Source organism: Hypomesus transpacificus, chromosome 18, assembly GCF_021917145.1.
Source record: "Hypomesus transpacificus isolate Combined female chromosome 18, fHypTra1, whole genome shotgun sequence".
NCBI classification, from domain to species: Eukaryota; Metazoa; Chordata; class Actinopteri; order Osmeriformes; family Osmeridae; genus Hypomesus; species Hypomesus transpacificus.
The window spans coordinates 14216172-14241995 of record NC_061077.1 but is presented as its reverse complement, the minus strand read 5'-3'; the positions used below and the strand labels follow the sequence as shown (position 1 = coordinate 14241995).

Genomic DNA, 25824 nt, shown 5'->3' with positions numbered 1-25824 from the left:
CAAATAAAACCAATATTTATCTACACCTTATTCTTGTTTAAGATCATTTCCATAATATATATGAATGTATATGGAGCGTGATAAAAAGGTGACCTTGAAATTGTGGCGACGCAAGGAAACATTTGGGTGAACCTACATTTTGTGCAGGTGCACCTAAATAAAAAAGTTAGGCGCACCAGTGCAACCAAGGGAAAAAGTTAGTCTGGAGCCCTGCTGTAAAGAGAAGAGGGAATCTGATGGTGCTAAGTCAAGTTCTGCCATTCCTGCGGGTTTTGTCTTAGCATTGTGTGCCTGTAATATGTCAATAGCAACCTCTTTATTTATCGTATGTAATAACTATCATCTGAATATTGTTTGTGACAAGGCTCCAGTCAACAACATATCAATAAAATAATAGTCTATAATAATCTTATTATAATCTATAATAAGAGCTCCTGTTGAGCCTTTTAAGGACCTTTTGTACTGTCCTTTAAATCAAACCCCAAACTTGGCTTTTTCTGGCTTACTAACACTAACCCTAATACCACTGCCTGAGGGCTTTTTGAAGATGCTGTGTGCTGTGTTGCAGGAGCACATGTTCAACCACGAGGGCAACAAGCCTTTCAAGTGTGAGGAGTGCGACTACAGCAGCGTGTACAGAAAGGACGTGATCCGACACTCTGCCACACACAACAAGGACAAGTAAGCGCAGCTTGAGTAGCGAGTTTCACCCTGGGTGTAAACACTGAATAAAATTATTTAATGGCTTGATTACTTTCTTCTGGCACAGTAGAACCAATGAGTTTCCCAGTAATGCTAACCCCACCTATCTTACTGTTGATCAGTTGAACTCTATTAAAATAGCAGTACTATAATTAATTATAATAAAAATAATAGCTATAAACGTATTATATTATTACTATAATTCAAAGTACATTGTGTTGAATGGTCTCCTGTCACTCTAATCTTAATGTTGATTATCTTTTTTTTCCTTTACTCCTTCACTCAGGAAAATAAAAACGGAGTTGGTAAGAATACTAGTCCAAAATTTCCATTGGAAATAATATACACTCCTCTTCACAAGCTGTGGGTTGTTACGTATGTGTTTTCATGCTGTAGCAGGTTGCTTTGCATGTATCTCAGTGTCCCAGGGTGTCCCAGTTCGCCTGCCCGGTGTGTCACAGGGTCTATCCCATGCAGAAAAGACTCACACAGCACATGAAGACGCACAGCACTGAGAAACCCCACATGTGTGACAAGGTGGGGATGCCCAGGCATACAAAACAGTAATACCATATGTGACACTGACTGACTAATAACAAACTTATCTGTCCTTATTGAAATCACAGTGGACTTGGAGCCCTTTGTGACATTTCTTAAAAATGTATTTGATTAGACCATATTTAAATATGCTTTTATTTAGCAAACTAGCCAAGTGCTAGTAACAGCGTCTGCTTTGGTCGAACTATCTTTGTCCAGCTTTGTTTGTGTACACAATTCAGTCGGTAGAAAACATTTGTGTTTGATTTCTTAGTGTGGAAAGTCTTTCAAGAAGCGCTACACCTTCAAAGTGCATCTTCTGACCCACATCCAAACCCTAGGGGACAGTAGGTCAGTCTCTAACACTAGTCTCTCTAAAATATTTGTACACCCTCCTTACTTAGGACCAAATGCTAATTCCTTTTTCCCGTTTTTAAGTTTCAAATGTGAGTTTTGCGACTACACCTGCGACAACAAGAAGCTGCTCCTTAATCACCAGCTATCCCACACCAACGACAAGCCCTTCAAGTGTGACTACTGTAAATACTCCACATCTAAAGAGGACTTCCTGGTGTCCCACCTGGCCATCAAGCACACAGGTCAGTTCTTGAAGAGAGCATTATCATTCGGTCGGTGTTGGTAAAATGTGAATATATAACATCTAGGGGGTGGATATGTAACATGAAGTGGAAAAGGGCCTCTGCTATTACGATGGACATTTTCCACCCCGTTCGTGATTCGTTTCAGGTTCTTCCATCCAGCAGACGATATAAGGTACCTCTGGGGGAAAAAAGGACAATACAAGAAGACTTTTATCCCTATTGCTATTGACATTTCAAATGGGATTATAAAATTAATGTAATTTAATAGGTCTCTTACAACAGTTGTGTGGGTTTTTACTTCTAGTATTTTTTTATCTCTATGTTCTGTCTTGTTTGTTTGAGGCTCTGTCTAAAATAATGTTCTCCTCTATTGTTCCATCCCTATGGGGATAGACAATAAAATATTTTTTTCGAATTGAATCTATATCTTATTCTCTGCCCCATGCAAGTGTAGTCCTAAACTGTGTGTTTGCACACATTTTCTGTGTGTCCGTCCATTCCTCCAGGAGAGAAGCCATTCTCCTGCGACATGTGCCACTTCATGACGAGGCACAGGAAGAACCTGCGCCTGCACGTGCAGTGTCGCCACGCAGAGGCCTTCGAGGAGTGGAGCACCAGCCACCCCGAGGAGCCGGTCCGCCGCCGCCGCCGCCCCTTCTTTACCTTGCAGCAGATTGAGGAGCTCAAGCAGCAGCATGACGACACGCACGGCCTGCACAACGCAATCGTAAGACCTCCGCTGTCACCCTTTGGCCCCACGAGGCCTCTATGTGCTCCCCTGCTGCGGCCATTTCAGTTGGTGACCGAGGAAAGATGCAGAGACGGTCAAAAAAAGGGTTGACGCAAATTTATGAATGCAAGCTCGGATCTGTAAACCAGTCTTTCCTGGTGAATGGTGGTCCATCCACCACCTTATCAAAATAAAATAACATGCCATGATTGAAATGAAAGATCAGCCAAAACAGATCACAAGCTACTATATAAGTAAAACAAAGGCTATGTAGCCTACGTTTGTATCATTCTGAAACCATTGTTCATCATTGTATAAAGTATTAAATGTTTTATTTAAGTTATTTTTTTATAAACAAACGTTTTGGAATGATAGTGGTTAATTAAGTTAAATCTGGCATCCGCCTCTGGTGTGTTTTGTGTGTGTGTGATGTTTAGGTGGTGGACCCTGATACGCTACAAGCTATGCAGGGCATGGACAATGCCTCTGTCACCCAGGATGCCTTGGGAAACACCACCATTATCTATGAACAAGGTACAACCTTGCAAATACAAACTTTGATTCACATACAAGTCCTCCTAAAAAAAAAAAGGACACATTTCACTTCAGAAAGTGGTGGTTAAACAAACTCACCCCCTTCTGGTCCCCTCCTCAGCTGAGTCCACTGACCTGTCGGCCCAGAATGCCCTGGACCTGCTGTTGAACATGAGCAACGCGCGGGAGCTTGTTGGAAACTCCCTTCAGGTACGTAGGATGGGCTAGCCCATTCTATGGTAGTGCTCTGCACACGAAACAAGGGTTGGCTGAGAGGATGGACGCGTGGTGTTTAAGTACCTCATACAGAGATATGGCCATTGCTATACTAACCCGGTACAGTGTAATATAGCAGTAATGCCTTGACTAGGTTGATCCAATCTATCTAATAATAACAAATTATATATATATTATTATATTATTATATTATATTTGAGGCTTTTAACAAACTATAACCATAACTTTTCACTGCTACCATGGCATCATGAATACACATGGTCTTTCTGAAAGGCTGGAATTTTAAAGTGACAGTGGGATATTCAGATTAATCTGTAAATAGATAGAAACCAAATTCTGCCCTTTTTTGTCTCAGAGTAAAAATTAAGAAGAAATCTTGCAACCATTACCAAGTCGTACATATTACTTTGTGTGTGTGTAACTGCAAATAAAACATAGACATGGACAAACTGTGTAGTGCCATCATGTCAAGCTGCATCCAGTACTTGGTTACTTCCTCTGTGAACTTCAATAATTGTTTTATTTTTTATAACATTTTGTGGCCTTGAAAGTACAGTACTCTGCAAAAAGAAATCAAAAAAAGCAAAAATCATCTTAAATATTTATTGTTTTCTTCTTCTGCATTTGTGCTGCAGTATAAAAGTGCAATGTTGAGAACATGTTTGAGTCTATCCATTTCATTATGTCTTAAAGCATTTTTGCTTTACTTTTTTATGTGTTACCCCCAGGTGGCAGTGTTGAAGTCTGATGGAAGGGCCCTAGAGGCAGGCTCCTGGACGGGCCTGGCCTCAGCGCCGGGCCAGCCCCAGAAGGTTGTGACCTTCCATGTATCGGAGAACGGCGAGACGGTGGTGCAGGAGGCCTACGAGGCGGCCAGCGCGGAGACGGGCGAGCTGGCGCAGATCGCCATCGAGGCGTACGAGGGGGCGGAGGACTTCAGCGTGGTGGAACAAGCGGCGGAAGAGATCCACAGCACCGGCCCCGGATACAGGTACAACCCAGATACAGCACCTCCATGCAGGGACAGAGTGGGAGTAAGAATAGGCCCAGGGGCCTCATGTATAAACGTTGCGTACGCACCAAAAGCTTGCGTACGCTGGTTTTCACCCACACTTTGTGATATATATAAAGATTTACTTGACGTGAGAATGTGCGGGTCGTCACGGAAACTTTTGAGCAGACGTGAGAATGTGCGGACCGTCCGCAAAGTCTTGTCTGGCTCTGTAACATGGCGAATTCTAACTGAAAAGTGCCGAGACTCACCAAACATTACAAAATAAAGTTTCCACTAGTACTTTTATGTCGTTGACTATTCAAAAAACATAAAAATAAAAGTTTGATCATTAATGTGGATGATCACATCAAAATGCCAAAACCCAAAACGGGAAATGCTTTTTAGCCTTCTGTTTATACCGCCACCACTTAATAACTTCTGTTAAACTTGAGGCTGTCAAACGAACGACAAAACCATGCTCTTACGATGCGCCACCACTCGTTTCTTCATTTAAAGTTTTATATCAGACCATTTCTTCTGAATTTCTGCCATGGTCCGGTTCTCTGAACCCACAGCATTAATGGCCCTATAATAATAATGATAATTTTATTTGTAATGCACTTTACATTTATCTAAATCTCAAAGTGCTGCAGGTTAAAAACAAGAAAGGGCGCTAATAGTGACAGTTTTCCACTCTGACGACTTTCTTTTGTCACTAATACCTGATGACGGGCCGCCAAACAGGACACAATTTTCTCGCCTCCACCTCTGTTGTCAGAACCTCGATCTCACAGTCACCGTATTTCTTCAAATAAACGCTGCGGCGTTTAACGTTCATTTTTGGCGCGGCGTTTCTTAGAGGGCGGCGTTTATTCGAAGAAGTACGGTAATTCAGACAACGAAATGACCTCAGGAGCGCATTTATAGACCTTCTGCATATTAATTTATGGGAGGAGGCAAGGCGGGTCAGTGGCTCGTTCACGTGCGGTCAATCTCAAGTTGATTGTGATTTATAAAGGAAAGGTGCGCAGGACCTGGCGTCAGTATTTTCTAAAATTATAAGGCAAGTGGCTCTCCGGCCCAGAAGTGCTTCGGCCCATCGGGAATTTTCCCGAACTGTTTTGGAAGCCTAGTTTGATATTTGAAAAAAGCGACCAACCACACCTGGAATATAGTGGTTCATCACTCGTTTATTTGTCATGGGGTTATTTTGGACCCAAGACTCTTTTTGTACTGGGCACCTGCCATGCTGCTCAATCAGCATTTTCTCGTCTGTTTTGAGACTTTTTTTCTTCTCTCACAGGCCCTTTTGGTTTCTGACAGGCTGTTGTGAATCCCAGTTTAATAATAATTACCACCAGCTGTGAGATTGCTAGCTCGAAACTTCGAAAAGACTGCTGCTTGGAGCATATCGATCTCATTCTGCATTGATGATTCTAGGGGACGAAATATGCTACTCCGACTCCGTTTACGGATGGGCGGGTTGACTGATATGGACGGATAGACTTTGTTTATGCTTCTCTGTAGGCTGTGGGTGCTGAAAACAATTCACCGCCAGAAGAGTAGGTGGCGCAAAGTTTTTTTTGTGGAAGACGACCTTAGAGAAACTGTCTTTGTATGGAAGTCGTTGAGTGTTAATTTACCCAAGTTATCGAGTCTAAGCAAATTTACAAATGAGCCGTTTGTTCAATAAAATACGCACATTTTCAGCAACTACACTGCCCATTTCTCGTCACATTTTAATTCAGATGTTGATTTACTGTTGATGTACTGTTTAGCAGAAATATGAATTGTAAAAACGTACAGCAATGGCGGTCAAAGGATTCTGTTTGTCTTGTTGGTCACGGCAATCCCGCCCCTGCATTCCAACCGCAAGCGGTTCTTAATATGGACCAATCACAGCCAACTGTATCACAGCCATCCGTAACTATCCGAAATTCCGACGAATAATTAGGAAATTCAGGAGGTGCACGTCGAGCTCTCCGAGGGCTCTCCTCGGAGAGTTCCACATAGACGAGGGCGTTCCCATGCGTTTTTTGAAAAACGGAGAAACTGGACGATTTAAATCGGCCTTTAGTGTCCGTAGATGTTCAGGGTCCCTCAGAATTTCAAATTATAACATATTTTTCATATTCAAATACAGTTTTTGCATTAATAGTAAATGTTAGACGTGGCCCTGCCTCTCACCCTGGTGTTGTGTCCTTGACAGTGTGGAGAGCAGCTCCCCAGCCAGCCAGGCCACGGAGGACAGTGGCGTGTCGGGGTCAGACAACCACAAGGGTCACAGCGACAAATACTACCTGACCTCTGGGCTCGGGGACGGGGAGCTACAGCAGGTGGAGGTAAATCCATATCAAGCTTAAGTACACAACTTCATTGTGAGTCCCTTTTCTTGCTACGAAAATGTAGTTTTGCTGTCTAGCAGTGCCGAATCCATGACAGAATTATCAGACACGTTATTATCATCTCCAAAAATGAGGGTTTTCCTAAACTATTTTGGCCAACAACCCCTCTTTGAAATCTGACATCTAAATGTTTGCGGCGACACTCAACCAAATTAAAACTAATGTTTTAGTTATGCCGAAAAGGGGGATTATGACAAACTATTCTATTGTCTTTATATCACACATGGAACACTTGTATATGGTGTCATGACAGTGAATAAAATAATCATGTCATGATATTAGTCACCGGTTACATGGATTCGAATTACTGGCTTATTTGGACTGAAATAGAATCATCCCTTTCTTGTAAACACCTTTGTTCGAATAATTGCGGTCCGACTACGATCTGATCGTCACCCCGAGTTAATTCGGACATTGCATGCTTGTAAACGGTGAATTGGGCTATGAACTGGACTCTGCGTCTTTGCGCATGCTTGAGATCCCGCCGCCTTCCCTCCCAGGTAGTGATTGTCTCATCTTACTATATGGAGATAGTAGTGAGCTTGCTTTGAAGGTGTTGGGAGATAGTGGCTTGGACGCATCACAAAAGCCTTTCTGCAGTAGGACATGAATGCTTGGTGCAGTATTATCGTAATACTCCCAAACAGAGATCTGAAAAGTTCATCTCAGTTTTGAGAGACAGTGACACCTTTTCTTCTCGTTGACCTAAATACTATATATTGTATATACTAATACACAGGTGACACAAAACGCAAAATACAGAGTTCAATTTTTGTTTTACACACAAGAAGGTGCCTTTTTTCTGACTGTCTCTGTCAATCACTTATGTGATTGACTGTCATCCATTGACTAGTTAGCTCAGGGTTAATCCCTCCAGTTCCTGACCCCAACCTGTGTACTGTTCCTGGGTACAGTTGAGCAGTGAGGCCCCTGGTTCTCCCTGCACGCTGGGCTCCCCCCAGCAGAGCCTCAACCCCAAGAGGTTCTCCTGCCGTATCTGCATGGAGTCCTTCCACGGACGCTCCGACATGGAGAACCACAAGAGGGCCCACCTGGACCCAGGGACCTTCAAGTGCCCTGACTGTGACTTCACAGCCTCGTCCTGGCCTGAGGTCAAGGTGGGTTTCAATCAACGCCGTCCCTTATGGTGCCCAGACACACACACACACACACTTGCAAACATTTTCTATATCGCACAATACAAAATAAATAGGGAATAAATCAAATGTGATACATACAGAACTGTGCAAAAGTCTTAAGAAATAAGTTAAGCAAAATGCTTTAAAACATAACAAAATTAAAAGACTAAACAAAGATTTTTTCAACATTGCACTTTTATACTGCAGCACAAATACAGAAGACAAAAAAAAGAACATTTGAAGATAATATTTGTTTCAAATCTTGGGTTCCTTTTGCACAGTACTGTAAGTGTACACACCGTTTTTTTTGCAAAGCTGACTGAACTGATGCCCCCATGCCTCCCCTACCCTTTTGGCAACACCGTATACTTCCTCCCATTCTCGTTTAGCTTGTCTTTTCAGCCTCTTTGTAAACTGAAAACTGAGTGGTGGGGCCTTTACTCGCATTGATCCTATAAGCTTGGCTACTCACCTGTAGCCTTGGCTACTCAACCTTTTTGCAATAGGAATGCCCCTTTCTTGGACTGCTTTAAAAAACTGCTTAAAACCTACCTTTTTATAATTAATTTGATTGTGATTGTTCTTACTGTTGTTGTATGTTATGAGACTTAATATATTGTACTCTAGCACTTTGAGTGCAAGAAAGGCACATGACAAATAGCAATTTATTATTATTACTATGATTATTATGATTATTATTGTGATGATGATGATTATTAGACTCACATGGGGCTGCATGCCTACCTGCGGCCTCACAAGTGCCCCAGCTGCAGCTTCGCCTCCAAGAACAAGAAGGACCTGCGGCGGCACATGATGACACACACCAATGAGAAGCCCTTCTCCTGCGAGCTGTGCGGACAGAGGTAGGGAGGGGGGAGGACATTAGAGAGCGCCCACGGGGAGCAGAGCAGAGTAGAGGGTTGGGTAGAGGAGCACTTCATCGAACCCTGGAGGGGATTTGCACTCTAATAGTAGCAGAGGTCACCACAAAATACTGAATTCCACATACGAGTGTTTATTTTTATTTTTTATGTTTTCCAGTAATCTTCAGAATCTGTGATTTGTAGGAAATGTGGTATGATGTGGGGTGGTTATCCAGGGTGGGCTTACCCAAATGGAATGCTGTTTCTATATGAGAGCTATACACAAAATGCCATCTTGTGGAAACCAAATGCCCCCCCCCCTTATCACCCTCTGTAGGAGTACAACACTCCCTGTCTCGTGTTCTAGTGTTTTACAGGAAAACCCAACCCCAAAAATACATGAGAAGTATATTGTTACTTTTTCACTGCTGCCAACAGTGCAGTTTCCCTTCAGGTATCAATAACCTTCCTACCTGATCTGTCTTTGTTGCCTGTCTCTCTTTCACACACCTGGCAGGTTCAACCGTAACGGCCACCTCAAGTTCCACATGGAGCGCCTCCACAGCCAGGACCCCCCCACACGCAAGCCCCGCTCCTGCACCCCCCAGCACACCATCATCGTCAACAGTGACGAAGAGGCCCTGGCCTCACTGCAGTGTAAGGCTTGCTAGAATGCTCACATACACACAATATACATTCAAACAGAAGCTCTTCATGTAGTGTGTGTGTGTGTGTCTCCCAGCCTTACAGGCTAACCAGGCAGTGATCAATCCTGAACGCCTGCAGCAGGCTTTGGGCCAGGAGCACATCATAGTAGCCCAGGACCAGACCCTTTCTGACCAGGTATGAACATATACACATACATTATAGATGTAATAGTAGGTACCGTGGTTTTGGGGTCTTGGTTTGGTACAACGGGCACTCGTCTACATCAGTGGTTCTCAATCCTGGTCCTCGGGACCCCCTGCCCTGCACGTTTTAGATGTTTCCTATGGAGGATTATAGGGGCCAAAACTAAATAAATAAATACTTGGATAAATAAATAATTATATAACACAAAGCTTAAATAAATGACACAAAATATATAAATGTTACATGTATTTGTGTGTGTATATATATATATATATATATATATATATATATATATATATGTTTACGTTTTCATGTGTTTACATTTATTTATTTATACTTACATTTATTTATTTATCCTTACATTTATTTATTTAAACTTACATTTATCCACGGTTTAACTTGCTGCAGCAAAATAAATCCGTCGTCCCACGTCACCAAATGAGGGGGCGGGTTAACTCACTCACTTTGCCCCTCCACTGCTTTTCTAAGCCAAAAGTATCGGTATTGGCAATACTCCGATACTCCTTGGTATCGGATCTATACCACATCGTGCAGTGTCGCACACCCCTAGCAGCTGTAGAGTGAGGCGATAGAGGATACCTCTAGATTGGAAAGAGCTTGATCGACTGGTTGAGCCTGCCTGGTGTGTAATACTGTTCATTCACCAATCAGAGGCTTTGACCCGCCCCCTGACTTGGTGACGGGGGGACGACAGATTTATTTTGCTGCAGCAAGTTTCACCGTGGATAAATGTAAGTATAAATAAATAAATGTAAGGATAAATAAATAAATGTAAGTATAAATAAATGTAAGTATAAATAAATAAATGTAAACACATGAAAACGTAAACACATATATATATATACACACAAATACATGTAACATTCATATATTTTGTGTCATTTATTTAAGCTTTGTGTTATATAATTATTTATTTATCCAAGTATTTATTTATTTAGTTTTGGCCCCTATAATCCTCCATAGTTTCCCTCCTCAAACACACCTGATTCAAATAAATGGGTCGTCAGGCCCATTAATTTGAATCAGGTGTGTTGGAGCATGGAAATATCTAAAACGTGCAGGGCAGGGGGTCCCGAGGACCAGGATTAAAAACCACTGGTCTACATGACTGTAAAAAAGGATAACATTTTCCATTTGGGACTTTTTAAGTATTTCAGTTCAAGTCCGCTGAGTACCCCCTTTTTACATTTTGAGCGTTGACAAACTGCCATTCGCTTTATCTAGCTGGCTTGCCGCAAGCATTTCTCAAACTCCCGACACAAAAATATGGACAGATGAGGGAAAATGTTGCTGCGTTTTCTCCAATTTCATCTGATTGACCTCAACTTTATGGAAACCTACGTTTCCATAAAATAGAAACACGTGGCTGACTCAGATGTATTCTTCATCTGACTGTTGGTACAAATATGTGTACCGTTAGACTCCTAAGATAAATACACACATCATCACGCATATGCGAGTGAAATAGTTGTACTATAGAGCCCTGGCTCTTATTATTGAGGCTTATACCATGGTCTGGGTGAATACTCGATTCTGATTGGCTGCAGGGGTGTCCATTATCGGGTGATAACAGACACCTACTGTGTCATTGCAGCGAAACTGTCTTTTCACCGTTCTAAATTATTCCGCTGGCTACACAGGAGCCTGTACAAAGTATCTGAAATAAGTAACCATAACAACAGTGACGGAGTCAAAGCCTCCATTTACAATTTTGAAAAAACTTTAACAAGCTAACTTGTATTTACAACAATGAGTGACTTCAATATCTATTTTAACCTATTAGAACAATTTTACTTTTTTGAATGTAGTGTGTCAGTTTCACGTAACCGCTCATCTCACATCCCATTCGCTATTCACCCCGCTAGTCAATCTACTGCAGACAGGCCAACACAACAGTAGCAGCAAGTCTTCACATGGCCGATTTATTTTCTTCTTAAAAATCTTTATTTTATTTGGGGACAATGACATGGCTCGATAGCTGGCTAGTCTTGTTGTTTAACATACTGTCAAATTATAATCACTGTTTGTAGAATATGTCAACTTTGATGCTGTCATCTCACATCCATTTGCGATTCAACTCGCTACACAGGCTGCCGCCATACTGTAGCCTAGTACTAGTATATGGAGATATTGTTCGTGAAAATCTTGATATTGATTTTGGGACTGTGACATGGCTGGTTAGCTAGCTAATCTTCTTGTCAAACATACTGTAAAAATTTACTGTTTGTCAACCGTACACAATGTTATTGCGTCTGAATCTTGCTAGCATAACATTAGCTTTCGGGCTAATAGCTCAGCCAAAGGAAAGCCGGTGTTGGTTCTATGAGCTGAGCGGACTATAAAAATCAGAGTTGACTAACATTAAAAAAACATTAGATTTCTTTAGCAAAACGCCTGAAAACATAAATTAATGTTTGTAAAAAAAAATGTTGGCAAGTGACCGTGGTATAAGCGGGATAATGCCCTTCGAGGTGTCCAATATCACTTGATAATGGACACTGCTGCGCGTCGGACAGTTCACGCCTCCGCATAGTCCATCATCAGGTGATATTGGACACCTCGTCCGGCATCATCCCTTACTTATTATTGTCAACGATGGATACTTTCTACGAAGTTGGGGTGCGCTGACAGCTCTCACCATGCATACCTTGGGTGGAGGAGGAGGTTTGTCCTGCAACGGCAGCTGGAGTTGGCACCGTTGCTTCTTGAAGACAGTCGAATCTTACCTTTAGCTGATGCACAACGTTGAGGTGCTTATTCATTGCAGTACTGGTCCCCCCCTTACAAGAAATGATCTTCGAACATATTGTGGCGACTCTACACTGTAGGAAGCGGACTAAGAAATGTCAGGACATCATTGGTGGATTACGGGGGTCACCTTGAAGTTCCGGGGGACAGCAGGTGTTATGCAGGTTTGGGGCAGGTTTGGGGCTTTTGAGGTCAGAATCAGAAGGGATTTTATTTGCCATGAATGTTTGCACAAACCAGGAATTTACTTTGGCAGGGAGGTGCATACATTAAACATATAGGAATATTGAAACTTAAATATGTGGACTAACTATACAAAAGAAGCAAATTCTAGCTAATACTAAGGGGGGTCTAGCTAATACTAAGGAGAATAAAATATAAAATATAAGTAGCCATCATTTACAATCTAACCTAAAAATACAGATAGTGCAAGAGAACGATACAATAGTGCAAATTGCAATGTGCAGGATGTCATTGTGCAGATTGTGATTTAAAGTCAGTGTGAGTCCTTGGCCTTGTTAAAGTGGCCAACAGCGGAGGGGAAGAAACTGTTCTTGTGGCGTGAGGTTTTGGTCTTGATGGACCGCAGCCTTCTGCCGGAGGGGAGTAGCTGGAGTCCAGGGCGGGAGGGGTCGGCCACAATCTTCCTCGCTCGCCTCAGGGACCTCGAGGTGTGCAGATCCTCGAGGGAAGGCAGATTGCAGCCGATCACCTTCACAGCAGTGCGGATGATACGCCGCAGTCTGCTCTTGTCCTTGGCAGTGGCATCAGCGTACCAGATGGTGATAGAAGAAGTGAGGATGGACTCAATGATGGCTGTGTAGAAGTGCACCATCATTGTCTTTGGCAGGTTGAATTTCTTCAGCTGCCGTAGGAAGTACATCCTCTGTTGTGCTTTTTTGGTGAGGGAGCTGATGTTCAGTTCCCACTTGAGGTCCTGGGAGAGGATGGTGCCCAGGAAGCGGAAGGACTCCACAGTGCTGACTGGGGAGTCACTCAGGGTGATTGGGGTGAGTGGGGCTGTGTTCTTCCTGAAGTCCACAACCATCTCTACTGTCTTAAGAGCATTGAGCTCTAAGTTGTTCTGGCTACACCAGGTCACCAGGTTGTCAGCTTCCCACCTGTACTCAGACTCGTCCCTGTCAGAGATGAGCACAATGAGGGTGGTGTCGTCGGCAAACTTCAAGAGTTTGACAGACGGAAGATTTGAGGTGCAGCTGTTGGTGTACAGGGAGAAGAGCAGAGGAGAAAGGACGCAGCCCTGAGGAGATCCGGGGCTGATGGACCGGGAGTCAGAGACTTGTGTTCCCAGCTTAACGCACTGCTTCCTGTCAGACAGGAAGTCTGCGATCCACCTGCAGGTGGAGTCGGGCACGGTCAGCTGGGAGAGCTTGTCCTGGAGGGGATGATGGTGTTGAAGGCAGAGCTGAAGTCCACAAACGGGATGCTGGCGTAGGATGCTGGGGAGTCCAGATGCTGTAGGGTGACGTGGAGGGCCATGTTAACGGCATCATCCACCGACCTGTTGGCTCTGTAGGCAAACTGCAGTGGGTCCAGGAAGGGGTCTGTGATGGATTTGAGGTGTACCAGCACAAGGCGCTCAAAAGACTTCATTACCACAGAGGTCAGGGCGACGGGTCTGTAGTCATTAAGTCCTGTTGGCCTTGGCTTTTTGGGCACAGGGATGATGGTGGATGACTTGAGACAGACTGGCACATGGCATGTCTCCAGGGAGGTGTTAAAGATGTTTGTGAACACAGGAGACAGCTGGTCAGCGCAGTGCTTGAGGGTGGCAGGAGAGACAGTCCGGCCCAGCTGCTTTGCGAGGGTTCTGCCTCTTGAAAAGTCTGTTAATTTCCCCCTCCTGAATGGAGAGTCGTCACAGTAGAGGGGGGAGGGGGGAGGCCTCCTGGATGGGAAGGGGTAGTTCAGGACTTTCCAATTGTCTTTCAAATCTGCAGTAGAACTTGTTCAGGTTGTTGGCCAGGCGGGAGTCGTTGGTGGAGTGGGGGGCTCTGGGCTTGTAGTTGGTGATTTGCCTGAGCCCTCTCCAGACAGAAGCAGAGTCGTTAGCAGAGAACTGACGCTTCAGTTTCTCAGAGTACAGTCGTTTAGCCTCTCTCACCGCCTTGCTAAACCTGTTCTTTGACTCCTTGAATCTGTCTCTATCTCCACTCCTAAAAGCTTCCTCCTTCTCTGACCTCAACCTTCTCAGCTCTGCTGAGAACCAGGGCTTGTCGTTGTTGAAGCTCACCCTGGTGCGTGTTGGTATACAGCAGTCCTCACAGAAGCTGATGTATGATGTCACAGCCTCAGTGAGTTCATCCAGACTATTGGTAGCAGTTGTGAACATATCCCAGTCAGTACAGTCCAAGCACGCCCGCAGATCCTCCATAGCCTCACTGGTCCACTGTTTTGATGTCCTCACAACAGGTTTACAGAGCTTTAATTCCTGTATGCAGGAATCAGATGGACCATGGTATGGTCAGAGTGGCCCAGTGCTGCACGAAGGACGGCGTGGTAGGTTCTACTGACTGTAGTGTAGCAGTGATCCAGAGGGTTCTCTTCTCTGGTTGGGCATTTGATGAATTGTCTATAATTAGGGAGTTTGTGGCTGAGATTACCTTTGTTAAAGTCGCCGAGTACAATAACAAGGGAATCCGGGTTTGCTCGCTCCACACTCAGAATCTGTTCGGCGAGCGTGCGTTGGGCCTCTTTAACCTGTGGACCCGGCGCCATGTAAACTCCGACCAAAATGAGCGACGCAAATTCTCGTGGCGAGTAAAAAGGTTTACAGATTATAAAAAATGATTCCAGATCCGGAGAACAATGTTGCAGAATCACTGTCACATCTACACACCAGACACTTTTGATGTAAAAACAAATACCACCGCCTCTGGTTTTGCCAGAGAGTGCAGTGTCCCGATCAGCTCTCATGAGTTGAAAGCCTGCCAGATGTAAGGTGGTGTCCGGGATCAAATCGCACAGCCATGTCTCCGTAAAGCACAAAACCAAAGCTGAAAGAAAGTCTCTGTTTTTCACCATCAGTAGCTGAAGTTCGTCCATTTTATTGCACAGTGAACGTACGTTGGAGAGGAAAAAACTTGGAAGCACTTTTCGGATTCCACGTCTGCGTAGCCGAAATGACTAAAATGGGGACACCGGTCACATGATTGAAAAGTTGTCTAACGCATACAAATTCAAATTGGATCATTAATCAAGGCTGCAGTAGACCAAGTGGTGCCCTTGCAAGACAAGGGAATATGTTAAACACATGTTGGTCTGCTGCAGGCACAAACTCTGTAAACCCTGTACATGTACATGTTACAGTGTTAAAATTATTACTAGAATGTAATACATAAAATAAGAAACAAAAGCATATCCAACATGACAGTAAAAGCTGTTTAGAACGATATTTACAAGAACACAACTTTTAACCTTTCCAGAGGTGTCATTAAGGTGTGATTGTCATTTTAGCATTCATGCAAATCAACAACTGTCCCAGACGAGTGTCTGGGTGACCAGTGACAAAGGGGCTGCCAAAACAGCCCTACAGTTACATTATATTACCTAGTCTCGATAGCGGTATGGATAAGCTCGGACCTTATTGATCTTCGGGTTTTGAGAAATTTGGAAGTGGCGAAAATCTGCTATCAACTTTGAGGGGGACAATTATATGACATTTTCTTAAGAGCAATTTCTGAGGGGGACACCAAAATGATTGCTGTAACACAGCCTACATTGTAATATGTTAAATGTATATTGAGGAACCATAATTATAACATAACTAATAATTAATAACTGAAGGGTTGTCTCAACTTGTTCAAATGTAGTTATAGTAGTGTTTTTTATCAGTCAAGTATGAATGCAGGTGTACAGTATTTACAACCAGCAATACCAAGAAAGGCCAGTATGTACTGTACACTGTATGGGTGCAGTTTTATGTACAGTATTTACAACCAGCAATACCAAGAAAGGCCAGTATGTACTGTACACTGTATGGGTGCAGTTTTATGTAATTACAATGGGCATGGTGCGGTTTCATCTAAAACAATCTCAATTGAACCATCATAAAGTCGGGGAAAATCGCAAAACCATTTCTCTTGAAGTGTCAACACTTTGTTGGCAAGAGTCTGCGGTTCTATAAATTGTGGGTGTGGCTGATATGGTTCTGTGCCACCACTGAAGTGACTACACAGTGCTGTGCAATTGTCTCCTATACTGGTGCTGCTGGCAAAAAGGTTGACCCCCGGTCCTGCCAAGGCTATGACACTGTCGTCTAAAGTCTCTACCTGGCTCTTTCCCTTTTACCACACCACTGACTCACAGTCTGTCTCCTAGTAAAGACATAAGGTGTTTGCCATCTTCCTAACTACCAGTACCCAATACTACACAATTAATCACAACAACAATACCATTGCCTCAAACTAATCTTGGTGCAGTCACCAGTTTAAGTAGAGAGTGGGGGCATCCATGGCATTGTCCAATGATGTCCCTATTTTACAAGTCTAAAGAAGGGAACCCGTCATGTTGCCAAACAAGAGACTCAACAAACTTACCTGAGACCCCCTGTCTCTGCCAGTCTGTTCCTGCCTACCTGCAGTTCTATTGTCTGTTTGTCATCTGGTGCCTCCTCTGCCTAATGGCATCATTTATAAACATTCAATTAGCACATTTCACATCATTTTTATGAACATTTGATCAACTAGTCTTTGAGATTAGGCCACTAGGGTTCTTTCTTTGCGTTTTGGTGTCCTGAAATAATCTGATGTCCATCTTTCTTTTTTCTGCAATTTTTCTACCATGCTGGCCACACACACAATGTGCAGGTTATTTACAGTAGGAGATGAGCTTCTATCATTTATTATCATTCTTCTAGAATAGGCTTCAATCTACCAGGTAGCTAAACAGTTAGTAAAGGTGAAACAGATTGCATTGACAAGGATTGACAGCTGTATGTTCACCCTTTACACAACGCAAACTGCAACCTTTTGTCATATTAATATAATTCATGTTTTGGTTTTAAATTGGCTGTCTTCCCAGAATAGCTGACTTTGCAGAGCTAGCGAGCCCCAATTCCGTTTGTGTGGTATTTGCCATCATCTTTGCTATCGCCAGTTTACTCAAGATCGACTCACAGGTGCTTCAAAGTCCCTAGAGACGATTTAGCTTTTGCAACGAGACCATTTAAGATTATGACAATGGTAGAATATAGTTTCTAAAACTGGTTGTTTCCATACTAATTTTATTTATATCGCTTATATCGCGCTTATATCGCGTTCCATGCCGTTGTAAAATCCAGCATAACCTTACAGGTTGTCCTCATAACATTCTTTAAGATTCCATATTACTGCGCATCGACTTTTATCCCACCGTAAGGAACGGCAAATGTGTCCATCTGGCTGTCGCGTGGCAACGATTTATGTAGGAACTATACGTATTTTGTAGTGGCGGAAGAATGACGGTTTATTATTAAACTATTTTGTTTCTAATTGTTTTTATTTATGACACCATATCAAATATTTTTAGTAGTAGTTTTAGAAAAGCATAACAACTCCCCTTACCTGTTCTAAAATCAGCACAAAACACGGCCTCTTGGGGCTTATTGCTTAATTATAAAACAATTGGGTTTATCTACTTATTTAGCTGTTTCTGATTGGACGAGAGACGTTCCATGAGTTGAATTATCCCACAACAACCTAACTCTGACTTTTCACTCCAATAATAAATCACTCCGCATGAAACATTTGCGTTGATACAAATAAGTAACGATAACAACGGGGACGAGTCAAAGCCTCTATTTACAATTTTGAAAGACTTTAACAAGCTAACTTGTATTTACAACAATGAGTGACTTCAATATCTATTCTAACCTATTAGAAAAATGTTACTTTTTTTAATGTAGTGTGTCAGTGTCACGTAACCGCTCATCTCACATCCCATTCGCTATTCACCTCGCTAGTCAATCTACTGCAGACAGGCTGCAGCCAACACGACAGTAGTAGCAGCCGATGGCCGATTATTTTCTTCTTAAAAATCTAGATTTTATTTGGGGACAATGACATGGCTCGATAGCTGGCTAGTCTTGTTGTTAAACATACTGTCAAATTATAATTACTGTTTGGAGAAAATGTCAACGTTGATGCGGTCATCTCACATCCATTTTCTATTCAACTCGCTCCACAGGCTGTGGCCGTACTGTAGCCTAGTACTAGTATATGGCCGATATTGTCCGTGACAATCTTATTGTATATATATATTATCGATATTGATTTTGGGATAGTGACATGGCTGCTTAGCTAGTAAATCTTCTTCTCAAACATACTGTAAAATTATATTTACTGTTTGTCAACCGTACACAATGTTTTCGCCTTTGAATATTGTTAGCATAACGTTAGCTTTTGGGCTAATACTGTAGCTCGGCTGATGTTGACACAGGAACTGTTTTTTCGTTGCGGAGGAACAAAAATATAAAATTTTTTATCAATAGCTGTGTTTAAATGTTAATTGGTTGACTGTAAAATTGTTTTATAAAAGCAATATAGTACAATACGGATGGCCTCAGGCCTCGTGGCTACGGCCGAACACCACCCGTGGTATATCCCTTACCAACCCCACTCGCACTCATACTATATTGCTTTAATAGTTCTGTTCAGTATCGCTAGCTAACCATGGCAAATGGATTTTGAATAACTGCAATATCCGTGCTGATCTTGGATTAAATTGACAATAGCAAAGTTTCCATCTTTTGACAACGCCAAATGGAATAGCTGCTAGCTAATGTTTGCTCCATCGGTTTGTTTGCTAGCTATGCAAATGCAGCAAGTTTAGTGTTTGTGCACCCTGCCAACATAGTGAAATCGCTATAGTGCGATTAACTGTATTAATTTCACGTTAGCTACGTGCATTTCAGATGGAGTCGTGTCACCTTGTCAGATAAGGAACACAACTGCTGCATTGCTAGCTTATCCGTGTACCCTTCGTTCTTTCATTTTTCCGTTTCAAAACCAAATCGGAAAAACCGAAAAAAAAACTTGTAAATTGTTTTTTCAGTTTTAAACCAGAACGGAAAACGGGAAAAGATCAACAGAAATCACTAGTTCTGTAGCGGTTTTTGTTTCAAAACCAAAACTGAAAAACGGGAAAATGAAGTTTTTGATTGTTTCGTTATTGTAATATTTTGATCGTGCAATTCTGGTGGAAACCTGGAGGTGCAGGCGCATCTAGAGTACAAGATGGCTGCAAGGCTTCATTGTTTTTCGGGGGATTTCCTGCATATACAGGCCATACCTGTCAACATTTGAGTAGTTAAATCCGGGACACTTCAGAAAGGGGGGGGGGGGGGGGTGTCAGAGACAGAGCTCGAATAATTGAAATAAAGCTCGAAATCGGCGTGCCCTTGAATGCCTCCGCAGCGGGACTGTGCCATTGTGATTTATTGTGCTGCGTTACACAAATTTGCAGGCATATTTACTTTTTCTTCGCCGTAACCTGAGAATTTTAATGCCATTTCTGCCAATTCCCCCGTCTACTATTCAAATTCTCCCGTCTACCTGCGCAGATATCAACAGCGCAACTGGGTTGTAGGTTGCCAGGTTGAGGTCACAAATGGGTTGAAAATTGTAAATGTATTATGTGAGTAGGATGCGTTTCATACAAGATCTGGCAACTGGACAACCTTGGAACAATATATTGATGTGATTATTAATATAACAAGGTTTGGGCCATACAGATTACAGGAGTTTCACGGGAGAAATAAAAAAACGGGAGGGGGGCGGGAGATAGGTGTGAAATACGGGAGACTCCCGGGTAAAACTGGAGTGTTGACAGGTATGGTACAGGCACAGGTAAAACTCCTTTCCATGGTCGACCCTCACCTGGTCCCACATCCCATTATTGACTACTGCACATCTGGAACGAATGTATATGTTAATATAACATGTCCAGTTGGTGCAACAGTCATACACAAATCCATTAAATGCATTAGACTCAATTATATACAATGCATAGACCAGACATACTACATTTAATTTGCAAAACACAATTTCAAATTCACGAATTCAGTGCTTGATAGGGAGCGCTAAAAAGCATGTTTTAAATGGAGCGTTGATACTAAGCATGTCTGGCTTGGTAGCTGGCCAATGCCTAAAGGGGTGCCTAATTGCCGAGAGGGGTAGGCTACTGTGTGTCAGTGATGTCCGCAGACACCCCCTAAAAGGGTAATGTGAGTTTAGATACAGTATAGTGACATGGAAGAGAAAGAGGAAGAGGTGAGATTCTCTACAGCGCTGAAGCATGCGATGTATGCACAGGTAAGGAGGGCTCAAAAGTTCTACAAAGCAGAAATGGGGTGAGTGATAGCTGTCAATCATCCCTATGTGCTCCTTTGTTCAGAGAAACAATATTACTTTTCCTTTGCATAGTATAGTACTCACCTGTACACCTCATCAAAACTAATGAAATTATTTTTTATGGGCATGGTTGCATTTGCCACAATTCTGGCCACGTGGGTGGCCCCAAACATGCAATTTTTTTCATTTTGGTGTTTCATATGGCCAATATATTCTGCATGGTAGGATTGCTGGTGTAGCCCATTCACTAACACTTACTGGGTCCAGTACTTCACTCTTGACCAGTTTGTTTAGTTCAGCTTCAACTTTTGGCTTTTTGGCGTATGAGACGGGCCTGGCTTTGAAACATTTGGGCTTGCTGTTAGGTTTCACTGTCAATTTAACTTTTATGTCCTTCATACTTCCAAGTTCTCCCTTGAACACTTCAGCATGTTTTTTCAATATTCCTTGTAGGTTTATGTCCTCAACTTTTGCAACCATATGAATTTCCTGCCAGTTTAATTTGATCTTTTCCAGCCACGTGCGTCCTAGCAAAGCTGGCTGACTGCCCTTCACAATGTTGAGTGGTAGCTTTACCTTCTGTTTGTTGAGCTTCACTGTGACAGTCACGATACCTCTCACTGGTACAGTCTCACCAGTGTACGTTTTCAGGGTGATCTTCGTTGGCCGTGGCGTAAGGTGATGTAGTTTCTCTTTGTTTACAACCTCAAACACTAAGGATACAGCTGCTCCTGTGTCCACTTGCATCCGTACTGCCTTTCCGTCCAGTAGCGGTGTAACCCAGCATCCATGCCCATCATCTGAAAAAGACAACAAATGCAAAGACTCTTCCCCTTCAGATGGGGTGTCACTTTGGTTTTCTTCTGTGTGATCCAGTTTGTGCACTCCCTTTTTGTACTTCCTGAAATTACTTTTCCTTTGTTCAGTATTTCTGGTTGACTGTCCCTTTTTGTTTTTACACACACACTCAATGTGACCTTAGCCACAACTTCTGCAGTCTAGGTCTTTGCACCAACACTCCTCTGCTTGGTGACCTGTTTTCCCACAGCGATAGCATGGCTTACCACCTACAGTTTTGTGTCTGAAATCCGTAGACACCTTATATACTTGGGTTGATGTACTTAGCTGCTGTGCATCTTTGTTTGCCATTTCCATTGAAGTACTCATACTCGTTCTATTGCGTTTTGCAAAGTTAAGTTACTCTCAGTCAAAACGCGTTTCTGAATTGCCCCACTGCGCATGCCACACACTAACCTATCAAGTATAGTGTCATTTAGAAAATGTCCAAATTCAAAGTGTTCATATAACTGTTTCAGTACAGCCACAAACTGTGAGATTGACTCCCCCTCCTCTTGATTTCTCTTGTGGAATCTGAATCTCTCAGCAATGATAAGTGGTTTGTGAGAATAATGTGCTTTTAAGATAGCCACTATTTCATCATAACCTCTGTCACCAGGTTTTTCAGGTGTTACTAGGCTGCGCAGTAGATTGAAAGTTTTTCCTCCCATGACAGTCAAACGTTGGCACAACCACATCTGCTGCGATTCCATTGGCTAACACAAAGTACTCAAAACGTTCTGTGTATGAACTCCATTGTGCCACAGATTCCTCAAATTGTCCTATATTGCCAATCAGTGCAGCCATCGTCTCACTTTTACTCACTGTCCTTTTTCACTCTCGCTGACAAGCCGTTGGAGGCTTGCTAGCTTCATTCATCACTAGCTACCTCCTCGTTTTCTTCGTGAATTTATTTATTTTTTACTCAGACTTTTCCAGAAAATAATCAACACAAACGTGAGAACATCTCATCCTCGTCGCCAATTTTGTTGTGTAGCACACTCAATACTCATACAACTAAGTAATGATCGGACAGGAGACCGTGATGGAAATAACGTGTATTCTTTACTGTAAGTTTTCTAGGCTAAAGATAACTTTCTGATAGTGTTGAAGCCAGCTGAAAAGGGCTTGCTGGCCCTGACAGCCCACCACTGCGTTACTGGCCCGCGGGCCAGCGTTTGACACCCCAGATCTAAACCACAGTGAAAGTGTGTACTGTAAAGATGGCACTGGAACGTGGAAACAGTTTGAGATACTGCCTGTAGTTCGTTTAAGTTTGATGGACAGTGTACATCATGTGCTGACGTACGTTGAATTGCAGGAGGAGGGCAGCTACATCCAGCAGATAACCACTGTGGACGGCCAGACCATACAGCACCTCATGACGGGAGACAACCAGGTGACGGAGGTACGACACTTTCACTCAGGAGAGACGTGACCAGTCTGGGATAGAACAGTTGGAACAATCCTCTACCTGTGTCACTTTCACGTAACCGTGTTATAACTTTTTTTCTTTTATGCACCACGGCCAGGTCCAGTACATCATTTCTCAAGACGGAGTCCAGCACTTGATCCCACAGGAGTATGTAGTGGTGGCAGACGGCAACCACATACAGGTGGGTGGGGTGAGGGGAAGTGACGAGGGAGGGAAGTGCATATCGCCAATCATTATTGTGAAGGTTACAAAAGTGGGCCAAATGACGTCTAGTCTATGGTGGACCATAGTAAAATAGTTTGTGATGAAAGGATGTATTTTTATCTCAACAGATGCCAGATGGACAGATTATCCAGTATGAGCATGATGGTACCTTCCTCCAGGAACAGCAGGTGAGCTGGCACACAAACGCAGTGTTTCCCACAAATAGATTAATTAGTTGCGGTGCACCACAGAGTCACCACCGGCCGCCACATATTGCGGTTTGTAAAAAAGAATCTCTTTAGGCTAAAACACGCAGCGTATTCGTTAAGCTGCATTCCCTTTCCCTGCTCTTCCTCCGTCTCTATGTCCCTCACGCGTCTCTCTCACATACACACACACAGTCACAACATCCGCACACGTTAGCAACGATGCATACATACGCCGTTCCCCTTCGTTCTTTTGGTGAGCTTTCTCAGGAGCCCTAGCTACTTACCCGGTGTCATGGAGCCGACTAGTTAAATAGTTATTTAGTACTAGCGTTGCTACCTGCATATGCAGAAATTGTTTGTTTGTTTGTTGATTTTGTGAAGGTGTGAAGCATTTAGGATTAATATTTAATATAATAAAGTTCTGTGTAACAAAGTATTAACAAAGGAATTATTTTTAACTCCCCCCGACCCCCTCCACTTGGTCTGACATGAAACAACCCCCCGCCACAAATTGCTTTCTAATCTGTGGGAAACCTTGTGAACGCAATCGTTAAATCAATCCATATTCATAGATGAACATTACATGTAAATTCAGTCGATATACTCTATGGCCGTATGTCGAAAATCTATTGAACCAAGTTGCGCTACTCTGTCATGCTCCAAGCCCCGCTGGAAGCTACATCATCATGAAGGCCTGAAATGTGCATTGGCAATATGTGTTTCACAGGCAAGGCATTGGTGCTTTTGGCTGTAACGTGTGTAGTGCCATGACTAATGTTTAGTGCCTACAATCCCTGTGTGTGTGTGTCTGTGTGTATAGATTGCCCTGAGCCATGATGGACAGATTCGTTATTTACCCATCAGCTCTGAGCAGCAGATAGTCAGCCCTGAGGACCTGGAGACTGCGGCCCATTCTGCAGTGTCAGGTTAGAGCTGTCACTCTTCCTTGCTTTTCTAGAACAAAGAAGAACAGTCACGACTCCCTCCTGTTCTAGAACTATGAGGACTCAGTTTGTGATTTATTTACTCCATACAGTCACTATTACAACAGTTTAAGGTTATAGCTCTCACAACTTTCTCGTCTTTGTATGACTACTATTCGATAGATGAAACTCAACTCAATTTGAACTCAAATCTGTGATTCCTTGTCAAAGGTTGATAAGGGTGTAAAGAATGAACATGACCTCAAATTATCAACTTTCATTTAAGTTGTCTAATATGGTGCATAATACGTTTGCATCAGTCATTGCAAAAAGTGTGATAAGCGTTTTTTGCATTAGGTTGGCTTGCTCTCCTGTTGGTTTAGGCTATCTGGAATGTCTCAAAAGGTGCAAAACAAAAACAAAAACTTAAAGTTGAACTAAGTGTTCTTCAAATTTCATGTGTCCTTTTCTCACTCTCTCCGGGGTTGTGTGTGTAGCAGACGCAGCCATGAGCCAGACCCAGACAGTTTACACGGAGGCCACACCAGAACAACTGCAGCAGCTGCAGCAGCAAGGAATCCAGTACGACGTCATCCACTTCACTGACGAGTGAAGCTGTGTACCGTTGGTGGCCTTCAATCATGGAGAATGGACAGATGAGCTCCAACATAGGATCTGTGGCCTTGGACTGCTTAGGCTGGGACTCGTAGCTACAAAATGGAAAGTCCTTATCTTTTCTGACGGAATTCTCAAACATATTATTGAGAGCATTTGTAAATCCTAAATATCGCACCTGTGTCGTCCTAATCTAATCATAGGGCCTGTGCATTAAAGTTTTCAGGCCGACTAGGTTGGACTACTCTGTACTTAAATCAACCTATTGGCACATGCCTGGACCTCTTTGGAAATTAGATGGCTGAAATCATGTTTTAGATTTAGACGCATTGCTTCAAATGGACTGAAGTACTTTGAAATAAGAGAATTCTCCAAAACAAATTGTTTATTTTCAATGATATGTAAGAATAGATTTGCCTGTCGTAAAGAGCTGTTTGGATTTTACTGTCTGAGAGTTAAGTGTTGTGAATGATTATGAACCTAATCGTTTGTACAGATTCTGTTTGAATTATGGAAAATATAAGGTTTGTTTGACTTTGTTAGCCAATGAAAACAATGCTAAATAAGCTCCAAGATGATACCAAATTATTAACAAAGACTGTATAAACTCTTTCACTTTCATTCAGTGTTGGGTAACGTTATTTTTAAAAGTAACTAATTACAGTTACTAGTTGCATTCCTTGTAAAGTAACTAGTTACGTTACTTAGTTACTTGCTGTAGAGAGTAAGGCGTTAGGTTACTTTTGCGTTACTTTAGGAAAATTAGCTAGCTGGCTAACGTTGCGTTCTCTCCTCATGTGTTCAATGACTCAATGAATCAAGTTGTAGCTAACGTTAGCTAAGTCTATGTCAACAGAGCTCCTGGGTAACTTAACTTAGATATACC

At 42.7% G+C, this 25824-nt stretch overlaps 1 protein-coding gene across 3 annotated transcripts in view; it reads left to right on the top strand.

Annotated features, from left to right (window-relative positions):
- znf335 (zinc finger protein 335) overlaps positions 1–25559 on the top strand; it is a 37584-nt gene extending 12025 nt beyond the window's left edge. For 2 of the 3 annotated variants that reach the window (XM_047040207.1, XM_047040206.1), the window contains exons 10-28: positions 569–681; positions 989–1007; positions 1102–1239; positions 1514–1590; positions 1678–1838; positions 2348–2568; positions 3009–3105; positions 3227–3315; positions 4071–4333; positions 6546–6678; positions 7656–7859; positions 8601–8743; positions 9261–9400; positions 9486–9586; positions 22874–22960; positions 23085–23168; positions 23320–23379; positions 24221–24326; positions 24821–25559. In XM_047040207.1, coding sequence (XP_046896163.1) covers positions 569–681; positions 989–1007; positions 1102–1239; positions 1514–1590; positions 1678–1838; positions 2348–2568; positions 3009–3105; positions 3227–3315; positions 4071–4333; positions 6546–6678; positions 7656–7859; positions 8601–8743; positions 9261–9400; positions 9486–9586; positions 22874–22960; positions 23085–23168; positions 23320–23379; positions 24221–24326; positions 24821–24936 — 2352 coding nt within the window. In that variant the 3' untranslated portion in view covers positions 24937–25559. The remainder of the gene's footprint in view (positions 1–568; positions 682–988; positions 1008–1101; positions 1240–1513; positions 1591–1677; positions 1839–2347; positions 2569–3008; positions 3106–3226; positions 3316–4070; positions 4334–6545; positions 6679–7655; positions 7860–8600; positions 8744–9260; positions 9401–9485; positions 9587–22873; positions 22961–23084; positions 23169–23319; positions 23380–24220; positions 24327–24820) is intronic. The other variant, XM_047040208.1, reaches the window with a different exon arrangement.
- Positions 25560–25824: the final 265 nt, after the last annotated feature.